The sequence below is a fragment of the Antechinus flavipes genome, chromosome 4 (assembly GCF_016432865.1).
Source record: "Antechinus flavipes isolate AdamAnt ecotype Samford, QLD, Australia chromosome 4, AdamAnt_v2, whole genome shotgun sequence".
NCBI classification, from domain to species: domain Eukaryota; kingdom Metazoa; phylum Chordata; class Mammalia; order Dasyuromorphia; family Dasyuridae; genus Antechinus; species Antechinus flavipes.
The window spans coordinates 25,594,800-25,611,856 of NC_067401.1; the positions used below are offsets into that span (position 1 = coordinate 25,594,800).

The 17,057-nt window shown below is 48.8% G+C and overlaps 1 protein-coding gene across 5 annotated transcripts in view; it reads right to left on the reverse strand.

Moving 5' to 3' along the window:
• The window catches only part of RAP1GAP2 (RAP1 GTPase activating protein 2), a 261,381-nt gene that overhangs the window by 110,459 nt on the left and 133,865 nt on the right, over positions 1-17,057 (reverse strand). For all 5 annotated transcript variants that reach the window (XM_051992129.1, XM_051992127.1, XM_051992126.1 and 2 more), the window contains one exon: positions 7,882-7,966. In XM_051992129.1, coding sequence (XP_051848089.1) covers positions 7,882-7,966 — 85 coding nt within the window. The remainder of the gene's footprint in view (positions 1-7,881; positions 7,967-17,057) is intronic.

A 17,057-nucleotide genomic window follows, 5' to 3' on the forward strand; every position in this document is an offset into this window, starting at 1 on the left:
TGGTTTCTGGACCCGAGGCTTTAATTGGCTCCCAGTCGGAGGAGGTAGCGCGGTCTGGGCAATGGGGAAGCAATATGGAGGAAATGTGGAGGGATGTGGGAAGGGGGAGGGAGGAAGGAAGGGGAAGGAAACCAAGCCAGAGAAGGAAGGGCGGGGTGGGGGCTGGAATTCAGGTGGGCAGCATGGGCTCCCGGCCTATTCATGCTACCCACACAGTAGGAAGAAAAACCAGTCCCAGAGGGAGAGAGCAGATGGTCCAGCCTAGGCTGGGGGCTCAGCAACGGGGAGAGACTTCTAGGAAGTGGGAATAGGCCTGTGGTGGAGTAAATGCGGAGTCTGGTGTCTGAGGCCCCCCAAACACTAATTGTATAACTTTAGACCAGTCACATTCTCTGTGCCTCAGTTTCCTCATCTGTATAAAGGGGAGTAGCTGGATTGAACTAAATGGTTTTTGAGGTCCCTTTTAGCCCTAGGTCTATGATGTTATTATCCAAATTCTAAAGGCCCTATTCCAGAACTTTGAGAGCTTCTCCAAGTCTCCTTTTTCCATCTCACCTCCATGAGGTCGCTAATCTACGTGGTGGGCAGAGCCCTGCGTGGGCTTGGATTCACATACTTTCCAGCTGTGTGGCTCTGGGCAACTCATATTCTGTCAGCCTCGGTTTCTTCTTCAGGAAAATGGGGCCAAGGGCTGTTGTGGCAACAACTGAGACAATGTGAGAATTTCGAAACAATGAGACAATATTTGTAACACTGTAAACCTTTAAAGTGATAATATGAAACTATGTTTTGTGTGTGTTTGAATATATATATATACAAAGAGAGAGACAGAGACAGAGGGAAAGAGAGACAAAGAGACAGAGAGACAGACAGAGGCAGAGACAGAGAGAGAGACAGAGAGACAAAGAGACAGAGAGACAGAGACAGAGGGAGAGACAGAGACAGAGACACAGAGAGAGAGAGACAGACAGAGAGACAAAGAGACAGAGAGAGAGAGACAGAGAGACCAGAAAGACAGAGAAAGGAGAGAGGAAGAGAAAGGGAGACAGAGACAGAGAAAGAGAGTAGGGAGAGAGAGGAGGAGAAAGAGACAGAAAGAAAGGAGAGAGAGAGCAAGAGAGAGACAGAGATAGACAGAGACAGAGACAGAGAAAGAGAGGAGGAGAAAGAAAAAGGAGAGAGAGAAAGAGAGAGAGAGAGAGAGGTATGCTTCTTGTCTTCCCCCATTAGGATGGCAGCTGGTAGAGAGCTGGCTGTTTTTGCCTTTCTCTATGTCTCCAGCACTTAGCCCTAAGTAGGCACCTTATGGAACCTAAGTAGGTTCCTTTTCTCTCTAAGAGCCCTCTGGCAGCCTCTCCCGGCCCTCCCCACAGAGCTCCCAGCCTGCTCTCCAGGTGAGCAAGGATCCAGGTGAGGAGGACACTTCCAGTCTCAGGCGGAGCCCTAGCAACTTGCACCGGGCGAGCACCACAGATGCGGCGGGCCCAGAGACAGATTGGCCAGAGCAAACAGAGCTGCAATCAAGGACAGGCTGGACCTTGACAAAGTGGCTGTAATTTGGGGCAGCAAATATTTGTCTTGACGTCCAAATGCCCCTCCAGAGCTTGTTTGAAGAAGGAAAAAAACAACCACCACAATTTGTTCCATCTCCTCGTTCCGTCTCCTGGCTGACAACAGTCGGTTCCTTCAGCCTCCCACAGATGGGCCCCTTTTCTCCTCACTACCAAATCATTTCAGTCCCCAGCTTGACCGCCATCTCCCTCACCTACTGCTGACTAACCTGAGGCCATAGAGAGAAAGGAAGACGCTAGAAGAAAGAGAGAAGGTAGAAGGAAGACGGGAGGGAGGGTTTGGATAACGAGGAAGAAATGGGAAGGAAGGGAGGAAAGAAGGAAGGCAGGCAGGTTCTGAAAGAGAGGAAGGAGGGAATGAAGGATTTGAAAAAGAGGAAGGAAAGGAGGAAAGAAGGAAAAGAAGAATAGAGACAGGATTTTGAGTACTGAGGAAGAAATGTAAAGGAAGGAAAGAAGGAAGGAAAGCTTCTGAAAGAAAAGAGAATAAAGGAAATGAAAAGGAGGGAGGGAGGGAGGGAGAAAAGAAAAAGGAGAGAATGGAGACAAGAATGAAGGGCAGAAAAAAGGAAGGAAACAAGAAAGAAGGAAGGAAGGAAGGAAGGAAGGAAAGAAGAAAAACAGACCAGAAAGAAAGATAGGAAGGAGGGAATGAAGGAAAATGGAGAGAGGAAAGAAAAAAAAGGAAGGAGGGAAAGAGGGAGCCAGCACTTATGATGTACCACATTGATCATAACAACTTCAAGGAACTTTGTCCAGTTAGACTGAACCTTAGGGGCCAAAGAGTCACAAAATCGGACATCCCAAGGTGGGAAGGACACCAAAAGCCAATGAGTCCAAGCCCGCATCTTACAGGGGTCCTGAGAGAGGGGAGCTGGCCACCCGGCCCCAGCTCTGCATGACCTGGAACTCCGGGTCCTCGGGTGTTTTATCTGAGACCTGTGGCCTGTCCCAGAAGCCTCCCTTGGCTCCACATGCTCTAGACTGAAGCTCTACGACACTGAAGTCTGTCACCAAATGCACGACTCTTTATTCCCACCCAGACTTTAAACAACCCTGAAGGTTTCAGGTCATCTGTGCTATCCGTACTCCTCATTCATACTCAGCTAAGCCACCAGTAACCGGTGCTCATAATAATAGCAAAAGCCAACATTAATATAATGCTTCATGCTTACGAAGGCCCACATAGACCATCACAACTGTCCCCTGGGGTTTCTAAGATGCCATCGTTACCCTCATTTTAGAGATGAGGAAACTGAGCCTAAAAAAGGTCATGTTTGTGACCTCCCCGATGTCACACAGCTCCTCAAGTATCCTCCCTCACACCCAGGCCACAGGTTGACCCTGAACTCTCACTGGATTCCTATTCTTTGTTTTTTTAACTAATTATTTTAAAACACTCCTTTAATTTTTTTTTAGTTTTCAACATTTCCCTCTTTATTATAAACGCATTTTATTTTCCAAAATACTAGTAAAGATAGTTTTCATCATTCATTTCTATAGTTTTGTGTTCTAAAATTTTCCCCCCTCCCCAAGACATCTGCTATAGGTGCAGTCCTTTTAGACCTATCTCCACATCTGTCACTTCACATTTACTTTTATAAGATTTTGATTCCTTTTTTCTCCCTTCCTCCGTCCCCTTCCCTTCCCCCAGACAGGAAGCAATAAGTTGTACACGTACAGTCCTATCAAGCAGCTTTCCACCTTAGTAAAAGAAGCCCGATTCCTCTTCTAACTGCCGAATGGCCGGGTCCCAGACTCTGGGCCTCCATGGCCAGTGACTGACTCCCAGCTGTCTATTTCGGGGGGGATGGCTCAGGCCTGCCCCGTCAGAACTAAGGGATGGAGCACGTGTCCTCCCGAGGATGTAGCTGTAACAGAGGTAAAGGAGACCACGCTCTCCCAAGCCAGAACCATCGAGCCGGGCTGAGACCTCAGGGGAATGACCACTGCCCAGAGCTGGCTTAAGGACCACACCAGGCAGGCTCTTCGGATATCGCTGGGGACGTATCCCAGGGACTCAGTGGGTCTGAAATCAGGAAGACCCATCTCCCTGACTTCACATCTGTTCTCAAACACTTTTTCCCCCCAGAGGCAATCAGGGTTAAGTGACTCGCCCAGGGTCACACAGCCAGGAAGTGTTACATGTCTGAGGCCGGATTTGAACTCAGTTCCTCCTGGCTTCAGGACTGGGGCTCTATCTCTCAAACACTTATTAATTGTGTGCCCCTGGTCAAGCCACCTCTTTGACTCAGTTTCCTCAACTGTAAAAACTGGAGGAGAAAATGGCAAACCGCTCCAACCCCAAATGGGTTCATGACTGAAGGAACTGAACAACAAAAGGTGGCAAACCTAAGGCACAGCAGAGTTCTATTCACCATCTGCTCTGACTAAGCTCTTGGAGGAAACTCAGGGTCAAATCCCAGCTCTGCTACTTACTACCTGAATGGCCTTGACCCTCAATTTCCCAATATGCAAAATGAGGGGCGTGGGCTACATCGATGCTTTTTAAACCCCGTATGGGGTCATATAACTGAATGATGGAATTGTGAAACTCTGGTCTATCACCAGTAAATGTTGGATTTGCATTCCTATGTTCTGTACCCGGCCAGTTATCCTCCCTAATGCTCTGAGAAAGGAAAGAAGAATGGAGACAGGATTTGGGTTCTGAGGAAGAAATGTAAAGGAAGTAAAAAAGGAAGGAAGAAAGGAAAGAAAGAGAGGGTTCCATGTCACTCATGGCTCCTCTTGCTCGGTCTGACTTAAAACCAGCATGGAGGGTCTCAGTGTTGGGCAGGCAGGAGGAGAAGGCCCTTAAGTGACCTTTTGTTTCAGGGCCGAGTTCCTGGGAGAGGAGCAGACAGTATCGGGAGGACACATCGGCCCGGCGCAGGTGGGCAAGGCTGGCCTCGTGGCTGGGCCGCCAAGTCACCGGATGATCCTGAGCCCTCTCCTGTCAAATGAAAAGCTTGACCCAGATGGCTTCGAAGGTCTCTCCCAGTCACGAAGCTGGAAGGGACCGGAACATCTGGACCTCCGCTACCAAATGAAAGGGCGAGGTTTTCTGACTTGGAGGTTTCTGCCAGCCCTGAATTTAGGGGGAATATGTCTGGTTCACTTTCCACATGGGCGAGCTCTCACTCCAAACCCAGAGGGACCCGGCTCCTCCAAGGCAGCACGAGCCCATGGTCCACAGCATATGGCCCAAGTGACCCGGCCGCTCTCTTCTGGATCCATTTTCCCCTGGTCGTGTTCTCAATTGTCCCTCGGATCATCCAGGCTGGGCCTGGTGCCCATTCTCAGCTACAAAGGCAGCTGGGCTCTAGTAGAAGGGATGCTGGGTACAGAGTCAGGGAGACCGGGAAGTAAGTCTGACTGCCATTCATTCGCCACATGGTCTCAGTTTCCTCATCTCTAAAATGGAAACAACAATATTTCCACTACCTGACTCATAAGGGGTTGTAAAGATCAAAAGAGAGAATGAACACGAAGTGCTTTGTAAGCTGTTAATCACCGAATAAATGCCAGGCAACACAAATGGTGGGAAAAAATCGCTCCATTAGAATGGGCTTTGGTGCGTTTCTGTCTTTGTCTCCCTAGCACAGAACACAATGACTAGTGCATGGGAGGTGCTTAATAAATGCCTACAAATGAATGAATGAATGATATGGAGTTAAGAAATCTAAATTAAGTCACAGTTCAGCCACTTTCTAGTTTAATGACTTTAAGTAGATCCCCGAATTTCTCTGATTTTCAGTTTCTAATATAAAATGGGAATAACAACTCTTGCCTTATCTCCTCGGGTAGATACAGTAGATTGAGTGGGAAAAGAACTCAGTCACAATCTAATCTAATCCCTTTCATTTTCAATTTAACCTCAGTTTCCTTCTCTGTAAAAATGAGAGGATTGGACTAGCTGGTCCCAAAAGTCCTTTTCCACTCTAGATCTGTGAGGAGGGGACGCCACGCTAACGTCAGCAGCCATCCACGGCCGGCTCGCGGCTTCCCTCATCTCCGGGTCCTGGGCCACTGGGCCCATTCAAGGAGCAGCCTGGGAATCTCCCTTGACCCCGGACATATGTCTGAGCTCATCTCCCGGTGACGGGTCATTAATCTCCCCACTCTTGCCAACGGCACTTTCTCAGCAGTGAGTCCCAGCCAGGGCTGGGACTCTGGGCACAGGCAAACAAACTCTGGAACCCAGAGGAGGCGGACGCAGCGAGGAGGAAGCGCAGGAATCAATGCGGCCATTGTAATCATGATTTCCTCCCTTCTGCTCTTACAAAGTCCATCTCCGGCTTCATTTAACCTTCTCTGCCCTGTAAAGGGAGCCCGGGGCTCTGGCCCACGGCTGGCACAAGCGGGTGCCGAATATTCGCCACACTTCCCCACCACCTGAGGAGCAAGGTGGGGAACCAGGCTCGGAGAGGGGAAGGGATCTCTAGTCAGTGGACCTAGGTCTTCTGTTTCCGGGTCTGGTGCCCGCACTGATCGGGTGCCAAATGACCTTCCCAAAGGTGGCTCAGTGGGCGGTACATGGGATGACAGCTGGCCAAATTCCAGCTCTACCACTTGCGATGTAATGGACCGTGTCAAGTCGCTGAGATTCCTGGTCTCAGTTTCCTCATCTGTAAAATGAGGGGGTTCTGGAGTCCCTTGAGATCTATGAAGCTAAATCCTGCCCTCCTTCATCCTGCTGCTTTTTCTTTGTGAATCATTTCCTATTTCAACTGTACATAACTTGCTTTGTGTATATTGGCTTGTTGTTTCCCCCGTCAGATTGTGAGATCCTGGAGGGAAGGAACTATCTTTTGCCTCTTTTTGTCTCCCTCAAACTGAGCTTAATAAATGGGTTTTTGAATTTGTAAGACCAATTAAACGGTCTTATAAAGCACTTAGCCATGATGGGACTCAGTTTCTGTATCTGTGAAATGGAGAGATTGGACTAGATGGCCTTTGAGCTCCCTTGTCGCTTGGGCTGTGATTGTATGATTGATATCAAGGTTTGGGGGCCCTCTATTTCCCCTGGGAGCCCTTAAGCCTTCCTAGGATCACGCCCATTTTGCAAGTTAAGCAGTTAAGCTCCCTGGGTTAATGGATAAAACACTGAAGCTGAGATCTTGAATCTCAGTCTGCCACACATTAGCCATGTGGGTCCCAAGTCCCTTGACTTCTATTTGCCTCAGCTGTAAAATGGGGACAATAATAGCCCTTGCCTTGCTAGGTTGCTGGGAGAATCATATTTGTAAAGCACTTAGTACAGTGGTTGGCACATAGTAGGACTTCAAAAACACTTATTCCCTTCCCCCCTTCCTCAGTAGGATGACAAACACATAGTAAACTTACACTTAATAAATGCTTGTTGGCTGTTGACTGACTGATCGACTCCCCAGTGAAACTTGACAGAAGAAACAAAGTGTCTCACCCTCCTCAAAACAAAACCTCCTAATCAGGGGATGCTCTCGGGGACTGGGAGTCTCGGACCCCAAGATGGAAGAGGATCCCAGAGCAAACAGAGGCAACAACGGCCTGGCTCCTGTACATTCAGCCCAGAGCCCTGGTTTATGAGAGGAAGGGGCTTGTCCCTCCTAGACTATGGGCTGGCACCCCTAGGGCAGCAGATGGAACATCCTGGAGAGGAGAGAAGTCGGGCTTTGGGGGCTCCGAGGAAAGAGAAAGGGGAGGGAGTTCAGGGCCACATTGTGGGGGACTATGGGGAGGTCACTTAGCCTCAGTTTCCCCATCTGTATAATGTACATATATACACACATATATAATGGATACTGAAGATAATACTTGCCAGCTATTACTACTTCCCAGGAGTGCTGTGAAGATCAAATATAAACTCTGCAAACCTCAGAGCGCTGCACAAATTCCAGCTATTCTTTTTATTGTGATCATCTCCGGCCTGCCCTCCCCCCCTCCCTGAGCGCTCCAAGCGGACCTATAGATTCTAGGGGACATGGGACCCGAGAGAGCCTCCCTTGAGTCTGGGCCGCCATCAGAGACGAGGAGCCCAGCTCTCAGAGCAGCCTCCCCTTCCTTGCCCCAACTCCCAGCTCCCGGAAAGTTCCCTGCTAATTATCAGGGCTCGCGCTTTCTCCGCTGCAGCACCCACATGTTCCCCCGCGACCAGACACGCCTGGTTGCACAATTAAGCTCCTTCTTCAGGAGGCCAGGCTTCATTGGTCTGGGCCCGGAGAGCCCAGATGTGCCCCCACCAATGTCTCACCCGCTGGGACGAGAGGCCCGGAAGGGCGGCTCGGGGGCTGCAGGGGCAGATGTTCCCCTTCTGCTCCCAGTCTCTTACCTTCATGGTGGGGGGAGCCGTGAGGGGAGGGGACAGAGGCCGGTCCGGGACGGTCCCATCTGTGGTGCTGGCCAGCTCCTGTTTCCTGAAAAGCCAGAACACACAGGGAGTCAGTGGCGGCTTGTTCAAAAGTCTCCCTCCCCTCCTTGGGTCGGGCTGGACAGAACGGCCCCCTCATTTAGGGGCCGAGAAAGGGGGCGTGAGTGGAACCTGGGGAAGGTGCTGGGTGTCAGGGAATGGGGCACTGGGTGGCCAGGGGGCCCGGCCCCGAGGGGAGCCAGTGCCTACCGGCCTGGGAAGTTGCAGATTAAATTCATCTCAGGTGAGCCCCTGGCAGGACCAGGGAAGAGAGTGTAGATAAATAGAGTTTTGTTTCCATGGCAACACAATTGCGACAACTTTCCTCCCTCCTCCCCGCCCCCAACAACAAACACACATCCAAACTCCCCCCTTCCCATCTGGCGCTTTCTAGTGACCAGAGTATTTGTTCACGAGCCTCTGTCCCTGGATGCAGACAGGAGGTGTGGAGGGTGGGCCTAGTGGATCCCAAAGGGACCCTCAGGAGAGCAGCTGCCCTGGGTTCTACCACCAAAACCGGGGGGCACCCCCCGGGAGAGCCCGGAGCTGGCACCTGCCTACATAGGATCCTGCAGAAGGCCAGAACATCTCTGCTCTCCCCTCCCAGGGGAAATGTTACAGGCTCGCAGAATGAGGGCTCAAAGGGCCCTCAGGTCCGACTCTCCCATCTTACAGACATAGAAACTGAGGCCCAAGGAAGTCCTAAGGCAGGATTTGAACCCGGTTCCTCTGACTATAAAACACTCCTGATGAGGAATGTTGCAAACGTGGTCTCTTGCTGTGTTTTGCACAGGGCAGAAATGTCGCGGGGATGACCCACTAACTTGGAGTCACACAATCTAAATTAGAATCCTGACTGTGACTGTGCGCAAGTCATGGATCTCTCCAGACCTCCCTGGAAATGCGAGCCCCGAGTCAGAGGCTTGTATCTGAGGGCCTTTTCTTCATGTTGTCTCCCCCACATTAGGGCCTGAGGTCGCCGAGAGCTGGGCCTGGTTTCTGGCCAAAACTTAGCACCGAGCCCAGTTATGTTGGAGTGCTAAATACTAGAAAGCTTAAAAACAAATTGGAAACGTATACCCCAAAGGGATACGAAAGAAGGGAAAGGGACCCACATGTGCCAAAATGTTTGTGGCAGCCCTTTTTATAGTGGTAAAGAACTGGAAACTGAGTAGATGCCCGTCAGATGGGGAATGGCTGAATAAATTGTGGTATATGAACGTTATGGAATATTATTGTTCTGTAAGGAATGAGCAGCAGGATGAATACAGAGAGGACTGGCGAGACTTACATGAACTGATGCTAAGTGAAATGAGCAGAACCAGGAGATCATTATACACTTCGACAACGATACTGTATGAGGATGGATTCTGACAGAAGTGGATTTCCTCAACAAAGAAAAGATCTAACTCAGTTCCAATTGATCAAGGATGGACAGAAGCAGCTACACCCAAAGAAAGAACACTGGGGAATGAATATAAACCGCTTGCATTTTTGTTTTTCTTCCCGGGTTATTTTTACCTTCTGAATCCAATTCTCCCTGTGCAACAAGAAAACTGTTCAGTTCTGCAAACATATATTGTATCTAGGATATACTGTGACATATTTAACATGTATAGGACTGTTTGCCATCTGGGGGAGGGGGTGAAGGGAGGGAGGGGAAAAATCAGAAGTGAGTGCAAGGGATAATGCTGTAAAAAATTACCCAGGCAGGGGCTCTGTCAATAAAAAAAATTAAAATTAAAAAAAAATTAGACCCAATACATAAGGCTTACCTTAAAAAAAAAAAACAAAAACAAATTGGAAAGACTTCGGAAATCTGACCAAGGCCAAAGAGGGCTGAAGATAAAACACATCCCTCACCTCTCGACAGGAGGGGGTCTGCATCTCGGGACCAGACCAATGTGGGAACCTTTTCCTCGACCTGGCGTTATGTTGTGAAATTTTCATTTTTTAAAAAAGTGTTTAATTAGGGTGGGGACACAAGAGGGAGGGGGAGATAAATGATTTTAAATAAGTAGATACATTTTTACCCAAATAGATGCTTGTGGAGGAACCGGCCCTAAGGTTCTGTCCAGTTCCACCTCTAAGGGCCTGTGGGAGAACGGGCTCACCGGCCATAGCAGTGGTGGAAGATTGATATGGGATGGGGGGGTTGCCAGTCAGACACTCCGTGATGTACATGAAACCCCCATGCCCTCACAAGAAGAAGCGACACTCTTAGCCCACCATACTCTTTCCTAACTAGAAAGCTGACAGAGACAAGTACTCTCTATACACCCTTCTTCCCATCCACTGCAGACCCTTTGCCCAGCCTGTTCTCCTTCCCAAGTGGCAGTGTCGCCCTAATAGACCCTTGCCTAGCCTCAGTCTCCAGATAACTGCATATGGGGTTCTGGGGACTCTAATCCTTATCTGCCTCTTCCCAGCATCCTGAGCTCTGAATGAAACCAAGAATTGACCTGTTCCGCCAAGGAAGAAGATACCCCCTGAGAAACGGGGGCTGCTCCCCCAGGGCTCTGCCTGGACCGGGCCCTTCTCTGTCCCCACAGAATGAGAGAGGTTTTACCCGCCCCCCAGCACTCCCAAGTAGCCAGAAATGCCCTCAGTCAAAACATCTGGCTTGCCAGGGAGTTCTCGTAAATCATTAAAGCTAAGCAAGTCCATTAGTTCCTCTTTCTGCCCAGCTTCCACTTCCCTTTTCTTCTTCCCTCACCCTCACAAGACATCCAGGGCTTTACTGGCCAAATTGCTTTCTTAAGGACCCTCATGCTTAAATACAAACCCTGGCTCTCCCTGACAGACCAACTTGGGGTCCCGAGCTCCCCTTGGTCACAGCTTGGACCCTGATTGACTTGGAGTGACAAATAACAATAGTTTCTGTTTTGACCAGAAACCCTGAGGATCTTCCCTTCCTATATTGATTTTTTTTTTTTTGATGAGGTAAAAAAGGGCATTCTCTGACTCATTTCTTTTAGCCTTAATTTCTGAATGGGTAATGGGTGTTGCCCAGTCAGAATGAAGTCTGTTAAAATGGCCAAGGTCCCCCCCTGCATCCAGAATCATCTTCAGTGGTCCTGATCCAAATCTGGCCACTGGGCCCAGTGGTTCTGGTTCTGGACGCCATGTCCTCTTTGAGAATGAAGAACAGAGCCACCTCACTGCGGATTCAGGTTGGTCTAGAGCCATCATCTACCTGACCCTCAGACATCTGGCCTCTGCAGACCCCCAGTAATGGAGAAGCTCTTCCCTGCTCCAGGCTGTCCTCCCCTGCCCCCAGCTCCACTGACTGAGACATCCATCACACTAACTCCCCCTCCCCATAACTGGTCCATCTAAGGGGAACGGCAGCTCTTTAAAGACTCGAACTCAGCTCTCGGTTCTTCTCTTTCTTTGCTTTCTTCTTTCCAGTCTCTCCAGCCAGCCCTCACAAGGCACAATTTCCTTCCATCTGCCAGTATCTTCCCTCCTGTTGTTGTTGTTCAGTCATGGATGACTCTTTAGGATCCCATTTGGGCTTTTGGGGGGCAAAGTTTGGCCGTTCCGTTCTCCAGCTCATTTGACAGATAAGGCAACTGAGGTAAACAGTATTATGTGACTTGCCCAAGATCACACAGCTAGGAAGTATCTGAGGTTAGATTTGAACTCCCAACGATGAGCTTTCCCCATTCCTATCCACTCCATCACCTGGCTGCTCAAGTGTCTTCTTGTTGAATAAAGTGAGATTCCAAATAGCACAGACTCTTTCTCTGGTCTGGAATGAACTCATTCCTCACTCTTAAACTCACTCATCTCTTAAACTCAGTCCCTAGCTGTATATATATAGAGGGGGAAAAGGAGGAAGGGAGAGAGAGAGAGAGAGAGAGACAGAGAGAGAGAGAGAGAGAGACAGAGACAGAGACAGAAGGGAGGGAGGGAGGAAGGGAGAGACAGAGACAGACAGACAGAATCAGAGACACACACAGAGAATACCATTTTTAACTGTGCTAAGAAAGGCATAAATTCAAGGAATAAGAAAATGATAGTGTTACAGTCAGAGAGAGCATCTGGTTTTCAGTTCTGGCCCACTTGGCTTTAGGAGGGACTTTGATAAGCTGGGGAAGGACCAGAGAGGGGCAATCAAAGTGGAAGCATCTTGAGTACAGCCAAGGGCTGAAGGAATTGGGGTGTTTAGTCTAGAGAACAATAGGCTCACAAAGGATTTGGGGGCCAACTTTAAATACTTAAAAGTTCCCTCTCACAGAAGAGGAGTTAAGACTTTTTCTGCTTCTCTCTCAAAGGCAGAATCAGGTTCGAGGAATTAAATTTACAAAGAGGCAAAGGTGAGCTTGATGTGGAGAAAAACTTCCTAATAATTGTCATTGAGTCATTTCAGTCGTGTCTACTCTTCAAAGCCTCATTCGGGGTTTTCTTGACAAAATTCTTAAGCGTCTTTGCCAAGAAAAGAAATGGAATCACGAAGAGTTGACATGACTGAAAGCGAAAAATACTGGCGTGGTTTGCCATTTCCTTCTCTGGTTTATTTGACAGATAAGAAAACTGAGGCAAGCAGGGTGAAGAGACTCAGTCAGATTTTAATTCAGGAAGAGGACTCCAGCCCCTCCAATGCACCTCGATGCTACTGCTGCACAAAAGTGGAATGGACCTAAGTTTCTGGGTATGGTCAGTGTGAGAATTTGTTTTTGCTTAATTTTAATATTTCTTATAAGAGTTTTGTTTTACTGGGAGATGAATCTAAACTGCTTGCATTTTTGTTTTTCTTCCCGGGTTATTTACACCTTCTGAATCCAATTCTCCCTGTGCAACAAAAAAAAAACTGTTCGGTTCTGCACACATGTATTGTATCCAGGATATACTGTAACCTATTCAACATGTAAAGGACTGCTTGCCATCTGGGGGAGGGGGTGGAGGGAGGGAGGGGAAAAATCGGAACAGAAGTGAGTGCAAGGGATAATGCTGTAAAAAATTACCCTGGCACGGGTTCTATCAATAAAAAGTTATTTTAAAAAAAGAGTTTTGTTTTTTTTTCTTTTTAAAATTATGATGGCAGATGGAAGAGAAAGAATTAAAAATGAATGAATGAAAAATAAAAATAAAAGCAAACATGGCTGCCTTAGAAGGTGGTGGGCTTCTTTCTCCTGGGATGTATTCCAGCAGGGCCTGGATGGGCATTGGATGGTTAGAATTCCTCTTCAGATATGGGTTTGACAAGAGGTCCCTTCTTATGGTAAAACCCCGTGGTCCTCCCTTGTAACAGTCCTAGGAGGCAGGTGCTATGACAATTCCCATTTTATAGAGAACAAAATGAGTTTGAGAGAGGTTGAATTGACTTAGTGTCACACATGGAGTTACAGTCAGGTAGGATCTGAACTCAAGCCTTCCTCACCCTAAATTTGCATTTAATTTATGTATATGTGATACCCCCACCCCCACCCCAGGGCCAAATAGAACAGGGGCCTCTGATTTTCCTCTGTGGTCGGTGAGGAGGGGCTTTTGGGTCTCCCAACCTCCTCTAGAGGGAACATGAAACAGGAATTAGTCGTACAAAAGCTAATGATATCCACACGGAGCAGAAAATTAGCATTACTTCCCCGGGGCCTCCTCCTCCTCCTCCTGCCAGTGACCTTTGTCTCTCCCCTTCAGTTCTCAATGGGGCCGACTCGGCAACCCAGATCAGCAAGAAAGCTTGCCTCCCATCCATCCCATTAGACTGTGAACATCTTGTGGGACAGGATTTTTTAATCCCTAGTGCTCTGTCTTCGAGTCAGTTGTCACTGAATGGGTGTTGCCTCAATCAAACTGAGATCTGTTAAAGATCTTAGCTTAAAAGGGCCCCTGAATCCAGGGCATCTCCCTTGCCCTGATCACTCACTGGCCACCGGCCCCGATGTCTCTGGGAGGGAAAGAGAGGCCGGTGACCTTGCCCAGCCCTCCCTCCCTTCAATCCAATTTACTTGCATATCATGGCATCAGCTCCTGATATCATGGTCCTCTTCTTCTTCTTCTTCTTTTTTTTTTAAATTAAAGCTTTTTATTTTTCAAAACACGTGCATGGATAGTTTTTCATCATTAATCTTTTTTTTTTCTTTCTGAGGCAATTGGGGTTAAATGACTTGCTCAGCGTCATACAGCTAGGAAGTATTAAGTGTCTGAGGCCACATTTAAACTCAGGTCCTCCTGACTTGGGAGCTGGGGCTCTATCCACTGCACCACCGAGCTACAAAATCTTATGTTCCAATTTCCCCCCCCCTTCCTCTACCCCCTCCCCTAGATGGCAAGTACTCCAATATATGTTAAACATGGTAGAAATAGGTTAAATCCAATGTATGCATACATATTTATACAATCATCACGGTCCTCCTTGAGAACAAAGGAGAAGCACAACTTGTACACAGTAGACATTTAATAAATGTCTAATTTATTATTTTTCTTGAGGCAGTTTGTGAGGTTAAGGGACTTGCAGGGTCACCAGCTAGTAAATTTAAGTGTCTGAGGCAGAATTTGAACTCAAGTCCTCCTCCCGACTTCAGGTGGGTGCTTTTATCAATGGCACCATCTAACTGCCCGATCAATGTTTATTGATTGTTAACAAGTGACTTCTTGGCAGAGAGGCCTACATTTTCAGATCTAGTCAATCTGTTTTGCTGGACTGTACTTCTAAGTCACAAGGGAAGATTCTTTTCAGGGAGAGGGGGCTGTTGGGAAATAATACCAAGGAAGAAAAAGAAGAAGAAGGAGGAGGAGGAGGAGAAGGAGGAGGAGGAGGAGGAAGAACAAGGAAGAAGAAGAAGAAAGAAGGAAGAAGAAGAAGAAGAAGAAAGAAGGAAGAAGAAAGAAGAAAGTCATAACCTGCAGATCAAAGCCCGGAGAGGCAGGAAGACGAAGCTGCCATCTTCCCCCAAACCCCAAACCAGCCAGGCTGAGGACACACTGTCCTTCCCCTAGCGATGTCTCTCGGGCAGGATTTTACAAAACAGAAAGTGTTCCCGGAACACAACCCTCAGAAGAGTTGACTTTCTTAAGCAGCCTGCCAGCCACTGATGGGCAGCTGTGCTAGAATCCCAGCAGGCCCCTCTCCCTGGGACCCAGGAAGGCCCATTTGGGTTCAAGGTGATGAGCTCACCTTCTCCCCGACACTTCTCAGGCATCTCAAGCCCAAGTGGATCCTGGTTCCCTCTGCCCGCACAGGGCGTCAAGTCCCATGTGTCTTTAATGCTGCTTGTGCTTTCTTTAACTCCTCGCAAACAGCAAGTTCTTGGTTGCCATGGCAGCCCCCCAGCTGCCAAGATAATGAGCATCAGACTGGCAGCTAGGGAGGAACCAGGCGGGGAGGAAAGCTGAGGGGAACTGGATCCAGGCAAAGGGACCACCAGCCCCGGCCTTGACACCTGGGCTTTTCTGCCCGCCCCAACCCTTTCCTGATTCACCAACTCTAGGAGCCTCACAGGTCAGTTCAAATGCCACCTTTGCCACTTACTTCCTACGGGCAAACCAGATACTGACTGGACTTTGGTTTCTTCATCTGGGAAAAAAATGGGCAGGGGACTGGAATCAGGGATCCCTGAGGTTCCTCCCAGTTCTAAAGCGAAGATCCCATGCTGGTAACTGGTGGGTGGCTCAGGGCACAGAGTGCCAGGCCTGGAGTCAGGAGGCCTCGTCTCCCTGAGTTAGATCTCAGACACGTGCTAGCAGGGGGATCCTGAGCAAGTTATTCAATCCAGTTTGCCTCAGTTTCTCGATCTGTCAAATGAGCTGGAGAAGGAAAGGCAAATCAGGCCAGTGTCTCCGCCAAGAAAACACCAAATGGAATCATGAAGAGTTGGATGTGACTTAAAAAAAAAGAAAGAATAACAACTAATAAATCCCTTCTAGCCCAGAACGTTCCTTCACATACATGCCCTTCCAAGTGTTAGTTCCCAAACACATGAGCAAGAGGAGAACGAGAGGGTTGGATGAGGTGCAGGACTGGTCACTCTAGGAAGACTCAGCTGAAAGGGAAGGGTGGAGTGGGGGGCATTCAGAGGAAAGCGGGGGGGGGGGAAGTGGGGGGAAGGGCATGGGCTCCCCTGGGTACCTTTGAAATACCTGAATTCAGGATTGTAACAGCTCTACCCGTCATTTTTCAGAGCAGGAGACTGAGGCACAGGGAGGGGCTGTAATGTGCCAATGAGAACACAAAGATTTAATGGCGGCATCGAGAATATAACATCATCATGGACTCTCCAACACTCCAGCACTCTCTGCAGCTGCTGTTCTGTGTTGGGAATATTCGGGATTTTCAGGGAGGGAAGAATCCAGGGGAAGGAAGCAGCTGCAAATTGGTGGGCTACCGGAGGCAGCTGGAAAGCCTAGGACCTGAGGGAGCCAGGGAATGGAGGCTGAGAAACAGAGGCCTGAGTCAGCATGGCTGTCTGGGACCAGACAGGGGCCCAGCTGGTGGGCTGGGAGGGGATCAGAGGAGCAATCACCCAGGAAAGGGGCCACAGGTGCCTCCTCCCAGCCCTCCTGCGGAGCCGTCTCTCAGGATCTTTTGCTTCTCTGACATGATTCCAATTACTAAACAAGTCACTTCCCTTGTCCCAGCCTCAGTTTCCCCAGCTGTAAAATGAGGGGTTTGCACTAAGTGATCTTTGAGGTCTCCAGACCCAGCGTCCGATAGAGAGTCCTCGCTGGGTCGGCTTTTCAGGGGTCATGTGCTGTCTTCCTCTCTCCCAGCAACCTACTGGTGCAGAAAGTGATCTGGCCTGGGAATCAGGACCCCAGGGTTCCTGTTCTGGAGACGGACTCTCAGCCGTGTCCTTGAACAAACCAATTAACAGCTCTACAATTCAATTTCTTCAGCACTAAAAGGGAATCAGTTTAGTCGGGCTGCAATTACTGGGCCTGGTGAACAAATGAAGTAATCACAGAGTGTCCCCTGGAAGGGGCTCAGAGGCCATTTAGCCCTTTCATTTAGGAGAGGGAAATGAGAGCGAATCTTCTTGCCTCGGGTCACACGCGGCGGCTGTGATTCCCTTCCCTTCGCTTTGGTCAGGAAGTCAGTGAGAGAGAGGGACAGAGACACAGAGAGACAGAGACAGAGACAGAGAGAGACAGTG